Raw genomic sequence first — 23,378 nt, forward strand, 5'->3', positions numbered from 1 at the left:
CTGACTTATGATCAACCTGGGATATCTTTCTTGATAATATTCCAGTCTGTATTGTTGATTTTATACTTTGATCTAGAATCCATTTGTCAGTGGATGCATATATCTTTTTAGCAAAATATGATGTTTAAAGATCACAAATTAAGTATTAGGGTTATTCATTGCTATCGTGCCATGTAGAAGACCAAGTGGACAGCTCTTCTTGAATGCAGGACTATTATCTCTGCGTTAGGTAAACCGGGCCCTGTTTCCATGTACTGATATGTACAGAGCTGGCTAAGCCGTTTCTTTCTCCCTTCAATCGTTCTAAGCAATGTAAATAGGTCTATCTGAGGTACTGGTATGTAATCCTTGAGGCCAACCAACAGTTGCCTGTTTCCTCACACTGTGTTCCCCATAAATGATTGAGCAGAGCAGGATGGCAGAGTCTCATAGCTCCAGGAATGCCAGCTGGGTTCGAGCCTCAAAATAAGAGGCCATGACTTCCCAGGGAACAAAAGTTTACATGTCAGAACCTGAAGCAACAACCTCCTAAATCATTCAGATGCTACCCTAATTGAGTTATGCATGCTAGTCTTTCTGCATATCCTCCTCCCTGCATATTGCAAAAGTGTTTGCTCTCCACCTGGCCAGCTCAGCTCACATCACTCACCTAATTCCCGCCAACCTAACTGTCACTCATCCTCAAGCCCCTCCCTTCTTCACAAGGTAGTAAATTCTGAGGGATACCTTGGATCCAGGCTTTTGTTCTAGGTATCCTCACCTGGACCAGCTCCAGGACCCTGTAGCTGTGAAAAGTCAGTATCTTCATTCTTGCTTTTGCTTGTATTGCAGGTGGTGGACATTTCAATGGGATTACAAATATAAACTTTCTGGGCCACAAGGAGGACAGGATAAGGAACTACAATATTTGGATTACAATATACAATATTTGGATTACAATAGTGCCATCCTGAGAGCCAGCGCTCCTGAGAACTGCCATGGTGGTAGCATATTTGCCTGCCTTCTTGGTAAGGGCCTCCAGCATGGGCCAGGAAGAGAACCAGCAGCTCCTGTGAGCCTACCGGCACAAGGGCTGAGACTCAAACACCCCCCACCCCACCCCATAGTATCCCACTGGGGATAGATGCCTCAGCATCTCTTGGGAGGATGACTATATGCAATATAGCAAATATGGGGGATGTCCTTCTATCTTCTGTTTGAAGGCCAAGGTTGTTTTGTTTTGTTATGTTATGTTTGTTTTGTTCTATTCAATACTCTCAATTGGTTTTTTAATGTTCTGTTTTTGATTTGATTTTGCTAACCCTAATTGACTGTACAACTATTGTGAAGTTAATGAGATATACCATAGTACCTATTACCACCATCCCAGTATCCTACTGTGAAATTCTGTACCAGTTTCACTGCGTTGTCTCGATTGGCTTTGTTCTGTCTTGTGCTGTTGCATTTTTACTACTTTCAAAATAAAATTAAAAAAAAAAAACACGATAGTGCCATCCTTGTTTGTAGTTCTTTTTGTTGGCAGATTTTGTGTGTGTGTGTGAAGCTTGTTTATTTATTTGATGTTGGGGCTTGAACCCAAAGTCTTGTGCATGCTAAGCATATCCTGTTCCACTGAGCAGTGCCCTTGTTCTTAGAGTTAAAAATCCTAAATTTGGATTTTCAAATAAAACTTTGCTCACATAAATTTTTACTTGATCTGTTTTGATATTTCTGTCTATTTTATCTTTAAGTTAAGTGTCAGATATTTTATACTGGTGAAAAGAAAGTGACTAACACCACTGACTCCCTGGAAGCACAGCCGGAAGAGTCAGGGGACAAGGTGGTATGTGCAACCCCAGGGCAGTAGAAATGAGGGCAAGAGAAGAGAGCAAACAAATGGAGCGTGTGTCTGAGCCAACCTCAGGTGCACAGCCATTGCTGGTTTCATTATGGTGGGCCCCATTGGACCTCCCATACTCACAGAGGATGTCGCCCGGCCCCTGGGGAATGTTGCTGCAGCTGACCCTTCGTTAGTGCATTTAGGCTGAAGAGCAGGCACGAGGGTCCCTCCCACTCAGTCAGCTTCATGGTGGAGGCTCTGGTTCTACCTCTGCAGGAAGCAGGGACAGCAGTGGGCCTGTTTCCCATGTGCAGGAAGGATTTCTCCCATTAGGAAGTTCACTGGGCTGTGGAAGTAGATCCAGCCAAGCTGATTCAGAGAGGTGCAGGAAAGGGATAACAATTCTAAAGGAAATTGGCTAAGTGGTCTTCTTCAGATGTCTTTGGGAGCAAAATTATTGCTTTGGACACAGAGCTACAAAACATTGAAAAGTCATCTGATATTTTTCCTTGACTGAGCAAGCTTATAAATTACTTAATTTTTGAGAATTCTGAAAGATATTGTACAATTTTCTCTCAGTAACCCATTCTAGTATCTGTACAGCAATTTGTACCCTAACACCTTTGTCTATCCTATTCTAGCTTCCGTGGGCTTAGGCATATAATTCCTTTGGTCAGTAAAAATTCTGGCCAGTCAAAAATTCTAAAATTGATGACAATTAGAGAGTGGTTTATAAAGGTCAATCTACACTTGGTATAAGACAGAACTTTTATTTGATAAAACTCAAAATCTTTTAGGAAGACATTAGCAGTTGTGATAAAATAGGTTATAATCAGTGTAATAATTCTAATGAAATGAGATGTTCTGAGAAATTAGTTTTGAGATGAGATTTCTTTGTGTGTGTGTGTGTGTGTGTGTGTGTGTGTGTGTGTGTGTGTGTTTGAGACAGGGTGTCTTCTATGCATTTTAGGCAGGCCTTGAGCTCACTTTGTAGCAAAGGCTGGTCTTGAACTTGCAACGATCCTCCTACAGGCATGAGCTACCACACCCAGCTCTTGAGATGAGATTTCACTATGTCGCTTAGGCTGGAGTTGAAGTTAACTCCTCTTCTCCTGAGTCAGATGGAGCCTCAGATATGTGCCCAGCTTAAAATTTTATAGTTTTAAGCCTACCATTCTATTTTTTGTCTGTATTAATGTAATTAGTCCCCCAACTCTTTTTTTTTTTTTTTCTTGGTACTGAGGATCGAACTCACAACCGCCTGCTTGCAAGGCAGGTGCTTATGCCACTGAGCTAAATCCTCAGCCCCTAGTCCCCCTACTCTTAATTTGAGTGAATCTTTTTACTTTTAATTTTAACATACTGGATATTGAACACAGGGCCTTCACACTGAGCTACATTCCCACTCCTCTTTATATTTTTTCTTTGAGACAGGTTCTCACTAAGTCACTAAATTGCCCACACTGGACTCAAACTTACAATTCTATCTCCATCCTTCAGAGTACTGGGATTTCAGATGTGTGCCATCATATCCTGCTTTGAGTGAGTATTTGAACTTGTTTATTTTGGTTTTCTCTTCTTATGGAACTTCTGAAATAAACTTTAAAAATATATCTTCATAATTATATGAAAGTTTTAGAAAACTGTTTTGAACTTAGGTATCAAATATCTATAAATACCATGCTAATGAAAGGGAAAAATAAAACAAGATAAATTGTTCTTAAAACCTTGTTCTTTCAAAACTGCCTACCTCTATAACTGCTTCACGGTCTGTAATTACTTTTTTTTTTTTTTGGTACTGGGGATCGAACTCATGAGTCACTCTTGCCAGGCAGGCACTTATGCCACTGAGCTAAATCCCTGGCCTTGTAATTGCTTTCTTCATCCCTGTGACCATGATAACATAACCAAACATACAGGATGCCTGACTGTATCACTGTACCAAGTTTCATAAACTGATGATCATTAATTTACCATTGTAAGCAACGAGCTAGCCCTGCTAGCTAATCAGAACTTCCAGGGTGTTCTGTCTCACCCTGTACCTCCTGCATGTGCATCATATAAAAGCCCTAGACCACCAGAGATCAGTGCCAGATAGTCTGGGAATGATCCTAATCAGTGCCTGTCAACGGAAATAAACCTACCTCCAAATCCTGGGTATTGTTTCAGTGTTTCTGCTTGCCACCGCATCTGGTGCACTGGCCAAGAAGACTGACCATGCTGACCTCTTTGGTCAACAGTTATGGCCCTTGCAGACACAGCAAGAACCTTTCCAGGTCCCAATGGGAAGACATGCCTTCAAGAATCCTGGCTCCCTGCTCAAGTAGCTCACATTGGACACCAAAGGAAGGAGTATGCAATCTGTCTGCCTGCCTGCCTGATTCTGGTAAGGCCCCTGGGGGCTCCCCAGTTGTCAGTCTATGAGTCCTGTTCAGTTCAAGCAGAAGATTTTTGTCAACTCTTGTTAGTTAAGGCCCCCCTTAAGGGAAAGGGGGATTGGAATGTTTAAGCTGTGAGTGTCTACTGAATGAATGTTGAGTGGAAGAGACAGCATAAACGATAGACTGCTCTGTCTGTGCATCAAGACTGGGAAGCACTGGTAACAGTGGCTAACTGGGTCCTTACCTGCAGCTCTGTGATGATTGACATGTGGTGTAACAGAGACTTTGCTTCTTCCTTAGCTAAGCCACACCTAAGTCTCAAAAGAAGTATAGCCAAGTGGGCACCTGAATGATCTCTTTCTGAAAGGCACTTATCCTATGTCTATTGTGCAATCATTCAAGGGTATATAACATATGCTATAGGGAGATAGGATGGGAACTAATTAGTTAAAAACTGCAGTCCTTGACTGCAGGAAAAGGGGCTTTTACAGAGTTAAAAATTAAACCAAAGCTGGGTGTGGTGGCATACACCTGTAATCAGAGCATTCAGGAGGCTGAGGCAGGGGGATCATTATGAGTTCAAGACCACCCTGGACTACATAGTGAGCTCAAGGCCAGCCTCAACTGCATAGTGAGACCCTGTCTCAAAAAGACCAAAAAAAGAGAAGAAGAAAGAGAAGAAGAAGAAGAAGAAGAAGAAGAAGAAGAAGAAGAAGAAGAAGAAGAAGAAAGAAAGAAAGAAAGAAACCAAACCACTCCCTTCATATCAATCAATTAATCAATCAATCAATAAATAAATAAATTGAATAAAGGAAAAAGAGATCCATTCTTTCTGAGAATTCCACCTTGACATCGTAGTTGGCTGCTGCAGCTTCTGCCAGCACCCATAGCTTCATTTTCTGCTCTTGAATCTAGCCAACTGAACTGGTTCCAGGTAACCATTGCCTGCATCCAGCCACAGAGGCCCTCCCTCCAGAACCTTCTGCCTACCTGCGTATCCTGGTCAAATGACATTACCTAACACACACCCAAGATGACTGTCAGCAGTTTCTTCTGAGTTCCACAAAAGACTGAGGAAAAATTGGACTGTCAGCCCTGACAAATGAGTTGTACCCTGTTGGGTCTGAATAGATAGGACAGACCAACCTCTATCAAATTGGGCCCCAAGAGTCTGTGATCATTACAAAGTTGAGAGCAAATCTGTGACTTTCCTGGTAGATAATGGAATAGAATTCTCTGCCTTCAAAAGTTTCCTCTTTCAGAAATTTACCATCAGTGGGACAAGTGGGACTCTTGCCTCTCGCCCCTTCTGTTATGCAAAAACTTACAGCCTGGAAGGATGTCTCCTTCACAAACTTATTTACCCTCTTTGGAAAAGCCCTCAACAGCTGACCTCACTAGTTTCCCAGAATGACATCCAGGCTGCCTGCTGGAAAGACACAAAAGTTCTGCTACAATATCTGGCAGAAACTAGTTGCCAAAAAACCTCCACAGATTTCTTGTAGCTGCTGGCTTCTGTAAAATCTGTATCCTCGAGTTCACAAAACCAATGATGCTTACTCAGACTGTCGGCCCATAGGAGCACCCAGTAGCCTACCTGTGCAAATACTTAATACAGAAGGCTGCTATCCTTCTGATTAAGAAAGCTGCAAGCTCCCTTTAGGCTAAGACCTAACCATCCAGGTACCACATGCTGTGCTGGACCTCACCCAGCACCAAGGACTTTTATCCAGAAATCCCCACCTGAGTCTTCCACATACCTACCCACAGAACTGGGCTCAACAAACCATAACTATCTGGCACTGTCTGATAAACTGTTCTTGATGTGATATGACTTTAAAAAAACACCCCTTTGACAGATGCTGAGTATACCCTGTTTATGGAGGGAAATAACTCTGTTAGGAATGGAGTCCAACAGGCTGGATATGCCGTGGTCAACTTGAACAAAACTATTTTGGCCAAAGCTCTCCTGCCACTACTTTCTGCTGCTGTTTGAAAACCTGTCACCAATGCAAAATAATTTGATCCAGAGGCCTCAGCCTCCTCCAGGGATCCACTTGATTGAAACATCAACCCCAGCCAGAAAAACTTAACCCAGTACTTCTGGAAGATCAGAACCAGACCTGCACCTACCATTTGTTCTGCAGGCTCAGGAAGCAGCACTGGTACCTGTACCCCTGCAGCCAGCTCAGGCTTCGGCATCTGTGTCATTAGCCCTGCACAGAAATAAAACAAAATGACATAAGGTTTGTAACCAGTTAAAAGACTAGCTAGATCTGTAGGCATTCCTGCATATACATATAATCTAGGCACATGTTAACTACCTCCACAAGTTTCACAAATCCAGCCTTAGAGCTGCTGAAAATTTTACCTGGACAGCTCCTCTGGGGCTCGCTCGAAAGGGACAATGTTCTCAGAGCCTTGTTCTTGTCACTCCGGATGCTGACAGGTCAGCGCATTGCTGGAGCTTGAGGACAGTGTTCCTGGGATTCCAAGTGTGATAGTTTGTCCCAGTTTTCTCCCATATGAACTTGATGTTGTGTTATCCAGCTTGGTTCTTGGTTCTTGGTTTTATCCTCTTACTGACTGTTACCTGTGCCTTGGCCTTGTGGACAGTTGTCCCAGAGGGATGAAAGACAACCCCATAAGACTCTTTTCCTTACTCTTTATATGGTTTTGTTAGTCAGACTTGTTATTTTAAACTGTCTTCCTCATCTAAAAAGCCTAGAGTTATTGTTATAATTAGAAAATGCTTGTTGTTACTAATGTGCTGGCATTTAATATTGAGGTTTGCATTCTGACTCTTTAATTTAACCATGGGAAATCAAATTGTCACAACCCAAGCTCCTGTTGAGTTTCATCTACTAAAAACTGACACCTGGGAGGTAATTCAGTCCAAAGTCTAGAATAGAAAAGACCCAGTTTGATCTTAGCCCAATTTTACCATTCCAGACACATGGACACCTTCTTGTCAAAAAGGGACCAGAGGACCCCACGGGGAATCCTCTCTGGTGGTCTTTGATCTCTAGCTGTGCCCTGGAGGAAAATATTGGCACACGGGCTGCAGATCCACAATGAAATATAACTGCTCCTCTTGGGAATGTGTGTCCATAGCCTTCTATTGAGGGTGCCCAATGATGATAGAAACAGACCACCTTAAAGTCACCCCTCCATTATCTGAACAAGAACAACAATGAGGAGCTTGTAATGCCCTGGCAGAAAACTGCTATTTCTACACTAATATGTCTGGAATATTCCAAGAAGTTCTGCAACAGTTACAAGAGAAGCTAAATAACTGGGCTCAAGAATGAAACCAGAAACAGAGATGGTCCACAGGTCTGTCTGAATTGGGACCATGGCTGGAACCCCTTTTGACACCTTGACAGCCCTTTTGTTAATGCTCCTGATAGGGTCCTGCCTGGTTAACTGCCTCTTCTTATCTAGCTTTGAGTTAAAAGAACAACGCCAGCACTGAAAAGATTTTTCTGAGTAACAACAAGAGGGGAAAAACTAAAGGAAAAAACATGGCTCTATTTTTTCCCCATGGTAATGATTTTGCATGTGTGCAGGTCCATGTGTATCTGTCTATCTGCAATTTTGTCTCACACTGTGATTGGCACATACCAGTGGCAATAGTCTTAGGAGTCTATGAGAGGAAAAGTTCTGTTCAAAGAACCAAGGTGACAAACCGGTTTGAGCTAGATGCCTGGAGGTGTGAAGTACTAATATAATACCTTACATGCAACGATCGTTAATCATGGTTATGTGGAAAAAAAGAGAGGAGAAGGGACAAAGACGCTTGATACTGAGCCCGCTCCTGCCCTGCGTGGTCACCATGGGGAGGACAGCACAGGTGCCCGGTGCAGCCTGGCTGAGTGAATGAGCAGCAGCCCTCCACACGGCTGCCAGGAGACAAAGAGGTGGGGTGAAAATCATCTGCTTCCTTCCTGCTCAGAGTTCTGTGGTTTCCTGGCATACTACAAGTTGGCTAAATTACAAATTTGCTTTCAAGTAGGAAAACCAAAACACCTTCAGATGAGATGTAGGGAGAAAACGCTCCTTAGCTGGTCCCTTCAGCACCAGGGAAGCCTAATAATGTCAGTCTCGTTGCCTGTAATGTCGGTAAACACCAGCACAGGGACCAGCAGTGCCCGCTACTAGAAAGGTGCACACCATCAGCACAACTCCAGCTCGTAGGTGGGATAATAACTGCATGGTTCTGGCCAGTGTCAGCTGCCTTGTTTTCAGCAGCCTGCAAGCAGTCACCTTTCTAACACAGCGCTCCTGCCTGACAAGGAAAAAATGCTGAAGTCATGAGGCTGCTCCAGGCAGAGCCCTCATGTGAGTCATATGAGAGCTCCAGCTGCTGACCTCTGGCGAGAGGGAGTGAGCCAGGGGAGGAGAGGCAGAAGAGGAGAGGTTCAAGAGCGGTTTTCTCCTTGGACCTGAAAGATATGGGTCAAGAGCTGTGTGCAAAGAGCCGACAGCCTGGGTGCAGCTGCTACCACCGTTCGGAGAGAGGGGAGGCGCGCAGCTGGCCAAGGGGTCAGCCTGGGGCGATGGAGGCTGCGCTCAAGGTATTTGCATCCGGGAAGAGCTGCTTTCTCTGTTGATACACCGAGAAGCTCAGGCGCTCCCTTTCTGAAGCGGGGTCTGATTCTTCTGTGGGAGGTCTAAAGCCATAAAAAGAAAATTCTATTGAGGTCACGGTGAATTTATGGCTATAGCTATGCACTGTGGAGATGGCTTGTAAACCAAAGAGAAAAATAATCCTTGGCTTTGAGCTGCACAGAACTCCCTTGAACTGAAGTGGAGAAAGTGGTTTTACTCTTGAAATCTCCAAGGTACTGAATTGCACACTGAACCGCCGAAGGCGAGCTGCAGTATCGGCTGTTCTGTGGCTTCAAAATGTCAATAATTAACTCAAGATTATTGGCAATACCATCCTAGAAAATCACCCCCTCAAAAAAATAAGTTAGGTAGATTGGGGGAGGGGAGTCATAATTAAACTGAGAAAAATTGGAAAACAGGCAGCAAAATGAGCGTTAGGTTCATCTAAGAGTTACAGACACAGTCCGGTGAAGGATGCATCTCAGCGGTGACACCACTATAGTCTTTTCCAGGGATCTGACTTTCAAGACTCACAAATTTGGGGGTTGTAGGAAGCTTAGAAAAGGGAGAACCAGGCAAATAGAAGAATAGGTTTGCCACTGAGTTTTGACTTTGCACACAATTTACTCTCATGCTTTCTTTTTTCTGCAGCTATCAGACCTAAAAGAAGCATCCCGTTCCATGACTTCATTCCACCCCCAGGGGGAACTCCGGGCTGTCAGTGCCAGGAAGCTGAGGAGTAAAAGGCCACGGAGTAACAGTGATCCTTTTCAGGAAGGGGATCCGAGGCAGGGTTTTCTGTGGGTGAGTGAGCTGCTGGGAGTGTTGACGTTGGTGGGGGAGAATTCAGCGCATGAGGGTTTGGGGGCGCATTGCACTTGTGCTCTGGCGATGCTCTCCGGGTTCCCCGGGGTGCAAAAAGCTTAACGATTTTTTAAAAAGTGCTCTTTCTTTCTCCCTCCCCATCCCTCTAAGCAGAGGAAGAGCCTCCCGTTTGGGGCAGCCTCATCCTACTTGCACTTGGAGAAGCTGGGCGAAGGCTCTTACGCTACAGTTTACAAGGGTGTTAGCAGGTGAGTGTCCTACAGCCGCAGGAGATTTTAAAAACGAGAGGCCCAGCCCTGGTTACATCCTAAACCAGACACCGCATCATGAGAGTTCTCCGAGTTTGGGACCTATGCAAACATCAGGGCAAGAAGAGAGGCCAGCATGGCTTAAACAGCCCTGAAGGGAAAGCAAGCTACTCCTGCTAAGATCAGCCCACTAAATGTTTGTCAGCCTTTCTTCTTTTCTATTTGATGAAAAGAAAGTGGGTTTTCTCTACTGTTGACCCAAAGAAAAGCCCTGCCTGAGGGAGGGGCCCCCTTCTCCTCCCCAATGCCAGCAACTCATGCTCCTGAAGAGGCCTGTTGAGCTTGCCGCCCCAGTCTTTCACTAGGCCTTGGGAGAAGAAACTAAGGTTGGTTTCTGCGAAGTAGGGGTATGCGAAAAAGGACATGTCCTGACTTTCCTACACCTAGAAAATACGCAAAATCACTGGATGACTGGAGACTAGTAACACTCCTTATTCAAAAGCCAAATACCCATTTTGGAAAAGTGAATCTCACTGCGTTTCAGTTGAGGAGGAAGACTGGAGAATCTATTCTCTTTTTTCTGTGTTACTCTAATGGAGAAAAATAATGGCTTAATAGTGGTTAAAGCTGTTGTTTGTTTTGAGACAGGATCTTGCTATGGAGTTCAGACTGGCCTTGAGCTTACTAGGTAGCTGAGGTTGGTTTTTGCCTCAGCCTCCAAGTGCTGGGATTACAGGCATGCACCACCTGGTTTAAAAGAGCATATTTAAAATGTAATATAAATACAAAAAAAACTACTATTCATCCTAGAGTTTGCATGCTATTTTTACTTGTTAAAACAAAATTGTAAAGGAAATACAATTTTAGATGTATTGAATAGAAGCAGGATATAACTAATGTCTGTAGATTAACCTAGGAGCCAATAATATAAGATTTCCTTCAAGGAATAGGTAATAGGTAGAAAATGCATTAGAAATACTTGTCCAAGTATGCAAAAGGAATAAAGTAGAGGTATATTGCATATATCAAGATTTATAACAGAACACATTAAAAACTTGGTCACAAATATCCATAGATACAGGACCAGGTAAGTAGTTATAATTCCATAGAATTGTACCCAGCCATGTAATGTATGAAATAGATGTACTAACATGAAAAAGATGTCTAGTATTTTAAAAGAAAAAAAGCAAGTTACAGAACATCTGTACTCCCATATATATATATATATATATATATATATATATATATATACATATACACACACACACTTTTTTTTGTACCAGGGATTGAACTCACAACCTTATGCTTTCCAGGCAGGCGCTTATGGCACTGTGCTAAAATATATGGCCCTAAAATATATTTGTAGGCAAAGATTTTTTGTGTGTGGGCAAAGCTTTTTAAGCATTGTTCTTAAATTCCTTGCTCCCTAGGCTCCTTTTACAGTTTTACACTCCTTTTTTCTGTTGTTTTTTTGTACCAGGGATCAAACTCACAACCACTGCAGGCACTTACGCTGCTGAGCTAACTCCCCAGGCTCCCCTTCTCCTTTTTAGAAAAAAGCACTCAGATATGCTGTACAAATATAGATTTGTATGTGCATAGAAGAGGCAGGAGAAATAGACAAGAGTTTATTACTTCTAGTAGTTAAAACTAGGTCAGGGAAGCAATCTCTCAAACTTTTTATCTTCTACCACAAATACATTTTATTTATTATGTAAACATCCATTGCAAAATATCCTAAAGATAAATGCCAAAAAAGCATTTGATAATCTCAAGATCAATTTCTAGTTTTAAAAACTCTAACTAAGCAGGCATGGTGGTATATATTTATAATCCGAGCATTCAGGAGGCTGAGGCAAGAGATTGGTTGGGAATTTGAGGCCAGCCTGGGCTACCTAAGGAGTACAAGGCCAACACAGACTATATAGTGAGACCCTGTCTTAAAAACAAAACAAAAGACTCTAAATAAAATAGAAACAGAGTGAATGACTATTCCCTATTTATGCTGTAGAATATTTTAAATCAGCAGCATATACGCTTTTTTGTTAAATACTAGAGACATTACTGCTAAATTTGAAATAGGGCAAGAAGCTTCATGGTGCATTATTGATAAAAATTATCTTAGCTGGGTGTGTTAGTGCACACCTATAATCCCAGCCCCTCAGGAGGTAGAGGCAGATGGTCACTGGTTCAAGACCAGCCTGGGCAATTTAGTGAGACTCTGTCCCAGAATAAAACAACAGAAATGACCGGGGATGTCTCCCAGTGGTAGAGCATCCCTGGTCCTCAAGCCCCACTAAACAAGTAAATAAATAAATGTTCTAGCCAATGCAAAGAGAAAATGCTGAATACCAGCTTTTATGGATTATAGTGTTAGTTCCATAATGTACCAAAGAGAATCATCCGAAAAACTCCTGGATGAAGTAACAAGATGATCACTTACAAAATCAGTGTGTACTTGTAAGTTATCTTTATGTATTAGAAATAACTATTTAGGAAATAAGAGCAGAATCTATTTTCTGAAGAACATAAAAGACTTGAAGCATCAGATATTCATTCTAATAAATTAATTAATTTTTATTACAATATTTATTATGTGCAAGGCAATATTTTAGCTAATAAGAAGCTATGGAGAGAGGGCTGGGATGTAGCTCAGTGGTGCAGCACCTACCTGATGAGTGTGAGGGCCTGAGTTCGAATCCTAGTACCAAAAAACCCCAATACATTGGAGGACAGGAGATGAATGTTCCGCTTTTATGGAGGGAAGGCAGGGTGAGATATGCGATAAGCAAATTAGTAAAACACTGAATTTATCGAGAGTGAAAAGTGCTGTTGTAATGAAGAGAATGGAGCAGGAGGGCGGGCGGAGCAGGGGAGTGGACTATGGTCACAGGAGGTCTCACTGGGAAGTCAGAAGCAAGCTGGCACTTGGACGGTGGGGGCAGCATGGAGCAGGAGAGGGGCAGCAAGTAAACAGTCCCTGGGCAGAACTGGCCTTGGCACTGAGGGGAGGCGGGCATGTGTGTGCCCAGCTCACACAGGGTCTCCCAGTGTGACCATGCCAGGGACTGTTTCATACAGAACATTTGGACTCAAAATTTACTAGTGTAAAGATGCCAGTGAGCCTTGATCTTCAAGTTCTGATGTATTCTGAATTCCCTTGGAATTCTTGAGGGTTTGGTCTAGGACGCTGTTGGGCACCAAAATCCTGCAACGCTGATGTCCCTTGTTTAAAGTGGTACAGAATCTACTACACTATATTATGCTATAGTATCCAATACAATGTAAATGCCGTGTAAATAGTGGTTATACTGTTGTGTTTAGGGAATGATGACAAGAAAAGACAAGTCAGTACATGTTTAGTTCAGATGCAATTTTTACTAAGTAGTTTCAGGTTGTGGTTGGTTGTGTACAGAGGCAGAATGTACAGATACAAAGGGTGGACCATAAATTCTGAGCCAAGATATTACAATTGTGTAGCGCAAGTGAAAGGAAAGACAGATCAAAGAAACGTGGTTTTTGAAAAGTCCAAAATCATTACTAATCCAGGTATTAGTAAAATCTAATAAATATCACTGTCATTTCAAGTCAGTAGAAGAAAAATTGTCCAAAAAATGGAACTGGGATAACTGTTAGCCATTTGGAAGCAATGAATATATAATTTGAATATAGTGAATTAACAAGTTAACTGTAAAGGGAAGCATAAACTAGCTAGAAGAAAAGACAAGCTCTATGTAGCTCTTAGCCTGCAGTACTCTATCTCAGTATGACTTCAAGGAAGACAGAGGTCTGCTTGGCCTCATCTATTCAAGTATGTGCAGGGAGCCCCAATTCTGATGCACCTTAACAAATGCTTCATTGAAACAGTTATGGTCAAATTGATATGGAAAGCACAAAATAAAATCAAATTCTTTAGTATAGAAAGATTTCAGTATTTTATATATATTTATGATATTTTTTGGAATATTTAGAATTGAACCCAGGGCCTCACACATGCTAGGTGTGCTCTACCACTGAGCTACATCCCAAACCCTTTTATATTTTTATTTTTATTAATAAATAAAATGACAGGTTCTCACCAAGTTGTCCAGGTTGGTCCCAAACTTGTGATCCTCCTGTCTCAGCCTCCCAAATTGCTCACATCATGTACCATTGTTCCTGGGGGGACTTTCAGCATTTAAAAACTATCAACATATGCTGCAATGATTTAGAAGATTAAGAACAAAGCATTTTCTAAACATATTTGGCAAAAATAAACTTTTTTGTAGGGATGTAGAACTTTACATAATATCTCAGTAAAACACTGTAAAGCACTGAGCATCATGAAGATTTAGAGTTCAAGCCCTCAGAGGCAGCCTGGCATAGTGACACACGCCTGTGAGCCAGGGTTTGGGAGGTTTGTTATGCCTCAGCATAACACTATGGACTATGTCAAATAAACAAACATGCTTCAAAGATAGGTAAGACAAATGAAGGCAATCGGTGAAAATCAGAATATGCAAAATGTTTCCATAGAAAGATGAACAAATAGGCAAACACAAATAGACAATAGACAATACCAATGAACTTAGGAAAATTTAGTTTTTAAAAAATTGAAATCAATATGTGATTATCTTTTTATCTATCAAATAGGCCAAAGTGCAAAGATAAAAGCAACAAAAAATCCTTATTGATGAGGGGAATGGCAAAGCAACATGAAGCCAGTTGAATAATAAGGATAAACTTGCAAAAATTTCAAAAAGAAGAGCCAGCCATGGTAACATATACTTTTAATCCCAGCATTCAGGAGGCAGAGGCAGGAAGATCACAGAAAGTTCAAGGCTGGCCTGGGTTACATAGTGAGACCCTGTCTCAAAAATGTCAGAAATAGAATAGCACTGAGTGGGGCATGGTGGTCCACGCCTCTAACCCTACCACTCGGGAGACTAAGACTCGGACATTGCCAGTCCAAGCCTGCTCAGGATAACTTAGTGACATCGTCAGACTCTTCTTAAAATTAGAAATAAAAAAAGAGCTGGGGATGTAACTGAGTATGAAGCCCTTGGGTTTAATCCCCAGCCCAAAATAATAATAATAATAATAATAATATATTGAATTATGACCAGAAGAATAGAATATTTACGAGTCCATACTAACATAAATAAATGGCTCATGCTGGGTGTGGTGGCACCCTGTAATCCCAGAATTTGGGAGACAGAGGCGGGGGGATAGCCAGGAGTTCACAGCCAACCTGGGCTACGTAGTGAGCTCAAGTCCAGCCTGAACTATGAAGAGAGACTCTGCCTCAATAAATAAATAAGTAGTTCAATAAATTAATAAAGGGAGCAAATAAACTGCCCATGCAATAGAAGTCCAAATAATTTGTGTAGAAAACCGACCCTGAAAGAGTTCATAAAGCTCTGCAGTACTTAACGGTGGGCATGCACAGAGACCCTCGCGCCGGAGGGCAGTACAGAAGTGGGCGAAGCAGCTTTATCACAGAGAGACCAGACAAACGTCGCCGCAGACAGGTGAGTAAGGTCAGCTTCCAGAGCTGTACGTCACCATGACAGTGTGTGCCCTTAATCAGATCCGCTAAAGGGGGCTTCTTACATTCCCCAATCTCATAATCCCAGGCTCCTAAAAAAAAATAGAAAATTATAAAACACTCCTCAAGACTGCCAAGCAAAATCTGGGAATCTCAGCCATGAGGAACCTGAGAGGATCTGACAACCAATGATAGCCTTGACTTGAACCCTACATGATAAACAGGATATTAAGTAAAAACTAAAGAAATCCTAATAATCTGTGAGTTTTAGTTAATGATAGCTAGCAATATTGGTTCAGTAATTACAACAACTGTGTCACACTAATGTAAGACTTAGCAGTAGGAAATACTGAAAGATAGATGGGAACTTTCTATACTGCTTTCTTAATTTTTGTGTAGACCTAAAATCGTTCTAAAAAGCAAAGCCTGAAAGTACACACGAAGCCCTGACCAGTGTTAGGCAGAGCAGCATCCACTGTCCTGGCCATTGTGCATGGTCCGTGAGCGCCAGGGCGCAGCAGGATGGGTAACTGCTGCCCCTCCAACTTAATAACTGCACGTCTGCCCCGAGGAGCTGATGACCAGGGCTCGTGCAAGATTTTCCTGCAAATATGATCGTAGCAGTATTGTCCTAATAGCTAAAAGCTAGACACAGTTTGCAAGCATTTGGAAGTGCCAAAGCACCTTGTGGCATAGTTATATGATAGAATATTACATCATTATTAAATATCCCATTGTACAAGGATGAATGATAAAATAATTTTAAATGAGAAAGAGAAGGTCACTGCTAGTATTACAGGAAGCCTGCTGTATGAAAGTCTGCTCTGTCCTCAGTACTTGAGACCTGTGAATGAGACATGGGCAGCCCTGCACAGGCGCTGTGAGGTCTGCCTGTTATTCATAGCCAGCTTTTAAATATATTCGTAGCCAGCTCTTAAATATAGTGGGCTTTCTTTTAGGATCAGGCATCGAACCCAGGACCTCACCTTTCCCAGGCCGGCGCTGTGCCACTACACTACATGCCAGTCCCAATGCAGTGGATTTTGAAAGGACCTTTTCTGACTTTCTTTTCTAAACATGTCCCCCAGCTACTCTGTTGAAGCTAGGAAGCTAAAAGGAGTTCAGGCTGGGGCAGCGGCAGTGGGAAGCCAGACGGAAAGGGAGAATGCTGGCCAACGTGCACAGGAGGGAAGAGAGGAGCGCGGCCAGCCAGCGAGGACGTCCTCGGAAAGTGGGTTCGCTGGACTTGCTGCCACCACAGGGGCTATAATGAACACCGGCCACGCCAGCACAGCGAAGACCACTTTGTCATTGTCTATGCAGCGTAGATTTTACACTGGCTGTCTAGCATATATACACATATATATTTGAGAAAATTTTAGATTCATGTGCTGGAGTACATTTTTTTGAAAGGAAATTGCCTTTTAAAAAAGCCATCTTCCGAAAAATTTCTGCCTAGAGCTGTCTCTGTAATGTGTGTCATGTCCTCTGCCCCCTTTCTAGGATCAACGGGCAGCTGGTGGCTCTGAAGGTCATCAGCATGAACGTGGAGGAAGGAGTCCCATTCACGGCCATCCGGGAAGGTAAGAGCAGGAAGGTGGACCCGGAGACCTGTTCTGATTCCTTGGAAACAAAGGAAGAAAAGATGCATGAGGTCTATTTGTTTAGCATCTGCTTTCTGGTATTTGTACATTTTTTTTCTCTTTTTGGTAGTCTGTGATTTGGACCCAGGGCCTTCACACTGAACTATGTTCCCTACTCTTTTTTATCTTTTATTTTGAGATAAGATCTCACTAAATTACTAAGTTTCCCAGACTGGGCTTGAACTTTCAGTCTCCCTGCCTGAGCCTCCTAGAATGTTGGGATTACAGCTATATGCCACCTTGCTGAGTAGTATTAAATTAAATTTCGTTTTATTTTAAGACAATCTTATGCTGCCCCAAGCTTGTCTTATGCCTCAGCCACCTGAATGTTGAGTTTACACACATGTGCCAGCACACCTAGCACAATTTTGTTATTTATTTGGAACCAGGGATCCAACTCATGACCTTGCACTTGCCAGGGAGGCACTTGTGCCTCTGAACTAAATCCTTGGCCTCCTCCTTCTTGATTCCGGTTTTCCAACAGTTTTTACACTATTATTTTGTTATTTGTTCTTTAGGGTATTAAGATTCAAAGCTGTTATATCCCTTGACTGAAATTATGAACTCAGTGAATATTTTCTGGATAATTTCTATGTGTTTGACATCATGTTGGATACCAAAACTGTCCCTGCAACACTCAAAATTCATGCAAAAGAAAAAGAAAACCACCATATTAATTCTTCCCGGTTTGCCTGAATGTCTTGCTGTTTTGAGAAAACTTGAAGAACTCGGGGCAGGTGCGCACTCCTAGCACGGTGCTGTTTCCTTTTCCTCTGGGCAGCAGAGCAGGGAGGCAAGGTTGGACTCGGGTCTGCACCACAGAACCTGCAGGGTTCCGGTGAGTCCACTTCGCCCCTCGGAGACTCAGCTCACTGCAAAAGCAGTACACAGAGGACAAGATGAGTGTCTATTACAGGGTGTACTTTCAGAGTTCAGCAGATCTGAAGGCACGTTGTCTCCTTACTGTTTTCCTTGGTGACGCTTTGTCGAGCATCAAGATAATGAATGATTTATATGGTAAATCTCAAAAAGCCAACACAGTGAAAATAAATTGTTAAAAGCATAACTTATCACTTTTTTTTTTAACTTGAAGTGATGTCGGGATTGCTATCCATTTCAGGGAGAAAAAAAAAAGGAAGGGTATTTCCCTTGTGTTGCTTTTACTCTCCCTCTTTCCACTTTTTATTTTCCCTTCTCTACCAAGCACATCCTAGATGCAAAGCAGGTTGCTGAATGTTGCAAAGGACAAGAAGACAAAGCCCAACCTTTCTTTCATGTTGTTTTAATCCTGATAGAGCAGATAATTCAAGTAACATATTAAAAACGTGCACAGTGAAGAGGACAAGCTTGCTCCAGAGCCTAATGGAGTCAGTGAGTTTTGAACTGAGCTTGCAAGGATTGGTTATAGACATAGGTGTGGAAAACAAGCAATTCAGAAAATGAGTTTCTAACCTAATTTTAGAGCCCCTGGGAAATAAATGGTTTTGAATTAAGTAGAAGGGCCAGTGGCTATCAGCTTAGCTGGGGCTCCTTCTGGCGGGATCAGGTGTGTTCTGGGTGACACATGGCTTTAAGTGTTTAATATAAGGGAAGTGGCATTGACTGACATTCTTATTAGTGGTTTCCATGAGGGGTTGACCACATACAGAAAAGACATTTGTGAACCTAGTCGCAGCTCCTGGGTTGCCCACCTAAGGGAAAGAACTTGGGCTCAGGTTCACCTCATCCTCCAAAGCCTGTGTGAATGCAAATTTGGCTTTTCTCAGAAGCTTTTGCTCACAACCGAGTTTTCAGGTCGACATTTGATGGTTTTGCCAGTTTTGCTAACAGATGGCTCTCGGCATGGTACGAGAGCTGGATCTGTGTTGCTGAGTGTGCCGAAAGTTTCTTTCACTGCACTTCTACCAGGAGTTGCCGCTCCCTCGCAGGCGTTTACAGTTACGCTTAGTATTGAACTGCGGCTGCAGCTCTTTGTTTTATGGACTTCCCTCTCGGAAAGCTTTGCTTGTACAATGTTGAAAACCACAAAAGGTTTCTCGACACACTGGAAGTTGTTAGGCTTCCAGTTTCTAACAATGAATGCTTCTTTTCCCACTAGTGTAGGAAGTTGGAGCCCTTGTTACAAACGTCCTCTCTTCCTCAAGTGGATGTGAGGTCTCATTTGAGAACTTTGGCACTGTCCCATTTTCCTCGTAAGAGCTCTAAGCTGAGAGGCCAGGGACGCGGGAGGTTAAATTAGAAGGACTGCAAAGCAAAACAAGAACAGCTGGAGTTCATTAGTTAAGATCCAGGGTCACTAGCTAAAAAGGCAAGCAAAAGCCATGTGCAGAAAAACCAGCAAGGGATACACCTTCTCTGAAAGGCTCGGAGCAGCAGTTGGGTTTTCCAAAGAGCCTGGCAGCTCTGGGGCACTGCAGGCGGAGAGTGACCCCGCAGGGCCTGCTGCGTCCTGTCTCTGTGGAGGTGGAATCCACGTGACGGCTGTTGGTCAGGTTATCTGGACGCTCTTTGTCTTTCTTTGCTCTTCACATGTAACAGTATGAAGTGAATCCTAAGGGAAGCGTGTTCGGTGCTCCTCTGGCCTCTTTCAACCCAGTGACCTTTGAGAGATAATATATTATTATTCGACTGTGTAGCCATCATTCAAAGCATGTATCTCTGATTCAGAATGCTGTGACTTTCTACGCATCCATTCTACAAATATTTATTGAGTACCCACAGTGGCTATCACTCTGCTGGCCACTAGACACACAGCAGTGTACAAAGTGGACATGTCCTTTCTACCCCCATGCCTCTGCTAACCGAAGAGACCAGAAGGTCTCATAGCAATTTAGGAAATCTCTCATAACTGGCCCAGAATTGTATTTCAAACACTTATTTTCACAAGTAGGAGAAAAATACCTTCATTTGAACAGGCCAATATTTTATGTTTTATGTAAGAATAGTTTATTAGTTTTTTTTTAATTCTATCAATATCTTAATAATGTGTCTTATTTTAAATATCTTTCTGAAAACGGTCACCTTCTGGTTTAACCAAGGACCTCTCACCTATTAGTGGAGTTTCCTTAGGAAGCAATCCTTTAATTTACCTTTTTGAGAAGCAGACACATGACATACTATTCTGTGGTCTTCTTTTGCCCCTTACACTAACTCTAGAAAGTAAAATGTGTTGCTTTTTTTGTAAAGGAGAAGGAATCCTGAGCTCAGAAAGGTTAGGTAACTTATTTGAGGTCACAGAGCTAGTAGTTAGAGTTTGTAGATATTTGGATTCATATATATTTTCTCTTAAATTCTACTTTGTTATATAAATTTGGAAGTGTGTTTCTCCTTTACCAAGAGTAAAGGTAAAAATAGAAATCTGTTTTTGTAATGTACTCTATAAAGACATTAAGGAAAAAGCAGAAGGAATATTTTAAAGAAAAATAATATATAATATTGTATATTCAGCAATTTTGATTCTACAGCACCAGTAATTGCAGTGTTTAAATTAGAAACAGTTTCATCTAAAAATATTTAAGATCAATTTGCTAGTAGAAAGTTGAAATTACATTACAGAGTAATTATTTCCAATCTATATGTTTTAAAAAACTGAGCCAAAAATAGTCTTGCTGAGGTTGCACAGTAAGATAAAGGAAGAATCTGATTAAACCTCTAAGACCACATGCTAGTATACGCCTGTAATTCCAGCACTCAGGAGGCTGAGTCGGGAGGATCATGAGTTCAAGACCAGCCTGGGCTACATAGTGAGACTCTGCTTCAAAAACAAAAACAAAACAAAAAGACCTCGGCGTCACCCATTACCACAAGTATTGGAGCAGCCCTGGCTGACAAGTCTGCTGTTGAACTCAGTCACATCATGTCATGGACATAGCCTACTCACACACACGTTGTTACAGCTTCATAAACACAGCCATGGAAGGATGGGGACAGAGCTTCACAGCGAAAGCAGGAAAAGGCAGAGGAGCATCATTGCAGCTGCAAAGCACTCATCTTGTTTTAAACTTTACCAAACTCCAGATCCCACCAAAATGAACAAAACCAAGAAGTTGCATACTTTTATGTCATGAAATAAAAATATTTTTCTAAATTATTAAATATTTTTCTTCATAATATTATTATACCTAAATTATTAGGTGTCTTATGAGCCAAATAAATATCAGTCACAAGTCATTTTCCTGTTGTTTGGAAGTATGTTGTTTTCTTCACGTTTCCTCTGACTTCACAGGATTTTAATGATCATACTAAGTTAATATAAAATTCTTATAACAATGCCTTGTATGTTTAAAATACTCTGAGTGTCTGCTATTATCATCACCATTATAAAATTATTTTAGAAGTAGTGTACAGCTCAGTCATGGAAGTGATATGGGGGAACACGTGTGACTTTCAACCTATTAGATGTCAAATACACCAAGTTTGTGTTCCCCAAAATGGATAGATTCTAAGAAACAATGGGATTAAGAGTAGGAATTATTTCTATCTCGAGAGAGAACTCCCGAGAGACACGAAGGCACCCAAAAGACGGGTTGCCATAGACCCCACTTGGTAGAGGAAGTTTTATGGAGCAAAATCAGGAGGCAGGTGTAATGTGGGACAACACTATGGTCAACCAGTAGGATTACAAATTTATTGTCTTGGGTGATATTAACCCAAGAGGAAGCAGACCACGTAGCAGGTGTACATGGAAAGAGCAAGGTCCTTTTTAGGAAAAGATGAATCAGGGGGTTTAGTCATCTCCGGGGGTGACTGATGGTAATTTATTGTTTATCTGTGAGGAAAGGATGTAGACCTGGTCATTTCATCTTTGCCTTGAGGTCTGACCTCCCACAGATGTGCCTCCAGCCGCAGCTGTAACCTGTAACGTGTTTGCATCCTCTGTATTGACCCCCAGGGGAGTCTACCTCCTGCAACACTCTCACCTTGCTTAGCTGTGACAGTAGACCATGCATGGCCCTCAGCACGGTTACTAGCACTCCCCGGCCACCAAAAGACAGTCCAAGAAACCCCATTCAGATTAAAACAAACAAACAAACAAAAAAACAAAAACAAAAACAAAAAAAAAACCTCTATTTATCTTGGTGTCTTTGAAGAAAAATAAAAATAAGTGCAATGAAGTACAGGACTTGTAAAAACAGTAATTTTACCAGTATCAGAATGCTCATAGCGAGGATATTTCTTCTTGGCCTAGCTGACTTATCAGCTGTAACCCTAAAACTTTAATCCGTACAAAAGAAACTTCACATGCCCTGTGAAGACTGCGAGACACCCTTGAATCCAGAAGCCAGGCCTATCCTCTACACGGCCGAGACCCAAGACGCAGGCATCTTAGATGCCCTGGCAGATGGACCAAACCTTCTATCAGCACCACTACGAGACAAAGCTTTAAACTGCATCTGCTTTCTCATGCAAATTCTACAATTTAGTAAGATTCCATCTCCATAAAGTTGTTTCAGCAGATGTGTCCACGAAGCAGAACGTGCATGATCTACCGAGGAAGGGGGTTAAAAGAAGCAAGAAATCCCCAACAGAAAAGTGCTGCCAGCTCACTAGATCAGGGATGCTAGTTAAACGGGAAACACGAACACGACAGGAAGTGTTCCCTGAGTGTTTGCAGAATCCTCAGACATTATTCCAGGCACTGAGGACAGAACAATAAGCAAGCAAGCAAACAAAAATCCCCAAACAAAACAAAACAAACGTTTGTGCACCGCCCTGCAGGAGCCCAGTGCATGGGGAGAGCCGGTGAAGAGGCAGGAAGACGGGGGAGCTGTGTCTGCAGGGCTCCAGGGCCCGGAGCCCGGCTGTGGCTGAGAGGATGGAGGCAGGACAGACCTGGGGCTCCCCATTTCACTGAGATACCAGGCCCAGCTCCCCACACTGATGGTGGACTGGCCCCCGGGCACCGCGGCGGCTCTAGACTTCTGCAGCCACAGATTTCTGGCAAGTTGCATGAGGGTCTAAGAGCCGTTGCAGAGGGTCGAGGGTCGAGAGCAGTTACAAAGTACTTGCGTGATGACCCTAGGGTGAAATGGATGAACGGCTTAAAAATGTTTCTGCAAAGGAATTGTGAACCTGAGAAAACAATAATACAAATATGTGAGCAGCCACGCACAGCCAAAGGCCGGGAACTAGCGGTCGTGGGGTGCGCCACAGTGAACATAGCCCCCGCAGGCTTGCAGGTAGCTGGTGATTGCTCAGGCCATGCTGTTTCAATAGGGCGTTACCATCATTTAAAAATATGCACAGGAGCTTTGATAATGACATCAGGTTAGACAAGACTTGCACAGAGCGCTGGGGATTTAGCTCAGTGGCATAAGCACCTGC

The 23,378-nt window shown here is 42.5% G+C and overlaps 1 protein-coding gene across 5 annotated transcripts in view; it reads left to right on the forward strand.

Annotated features, from left to right (window-relative positions):
- Positions 1-23,378, forward strand: part of Cdk15 (cyclin dependent kinase 15) — a 146,850-nt gene that overhangs the window by 37,303 nt on the left and 86,169 nt on the right. Inside the window, exons 2-6 of one of the 5 annotated variants that reach the window (XM_063237255.1) lie at positions 3,254-3,361; positions 3,989-4,205; positions 9,463-9,615; positions 9,787-9,884; positions 16,915-16,994. In XM_063237255.1, coding sequence (XP_063093325.1) covers positions 4,062-4,205; positions 9,463-9,615; positions 9,787-9,884; positions 16,915-16,994 — 475 coding nt within the window. In that variant the 5' untranslated portion in view covers positions 3,254-3,361; positions 3,989-4,061. Of the gene's footprint in view, positions 1-3,253; positions 3,362-3,934; positions 4,206-8,555; positions 8,778-9,462; positions 9,616-9,786; positions 9,885-16,914; positions 16,995-23,378 lie in introns of those variants that run through there. The other 4 variants (XM_063237257.1, XM_063237256.1, XM_063237258.1 and 1 more) reach the window with 4 other exon arrangements.

This window comes from Cavia porcellus, unplaced genomic scaffold (genome assembly GCF_034190915.1).
Source record: "Cavia porcellus strain 051 isolate PalLab524CR breed Dunkin Hartley unplaced genomic scaffold, mCavPor4.1 scaffold_26, whole genome shotgun sequence".
NCBI classification, from domain to species: domain Eukaryota; kingdom Metazoa; phylum Chordata; class Mammalia; order Rodentia; family Caviidae; genus Cavia; species Cavia porcellus.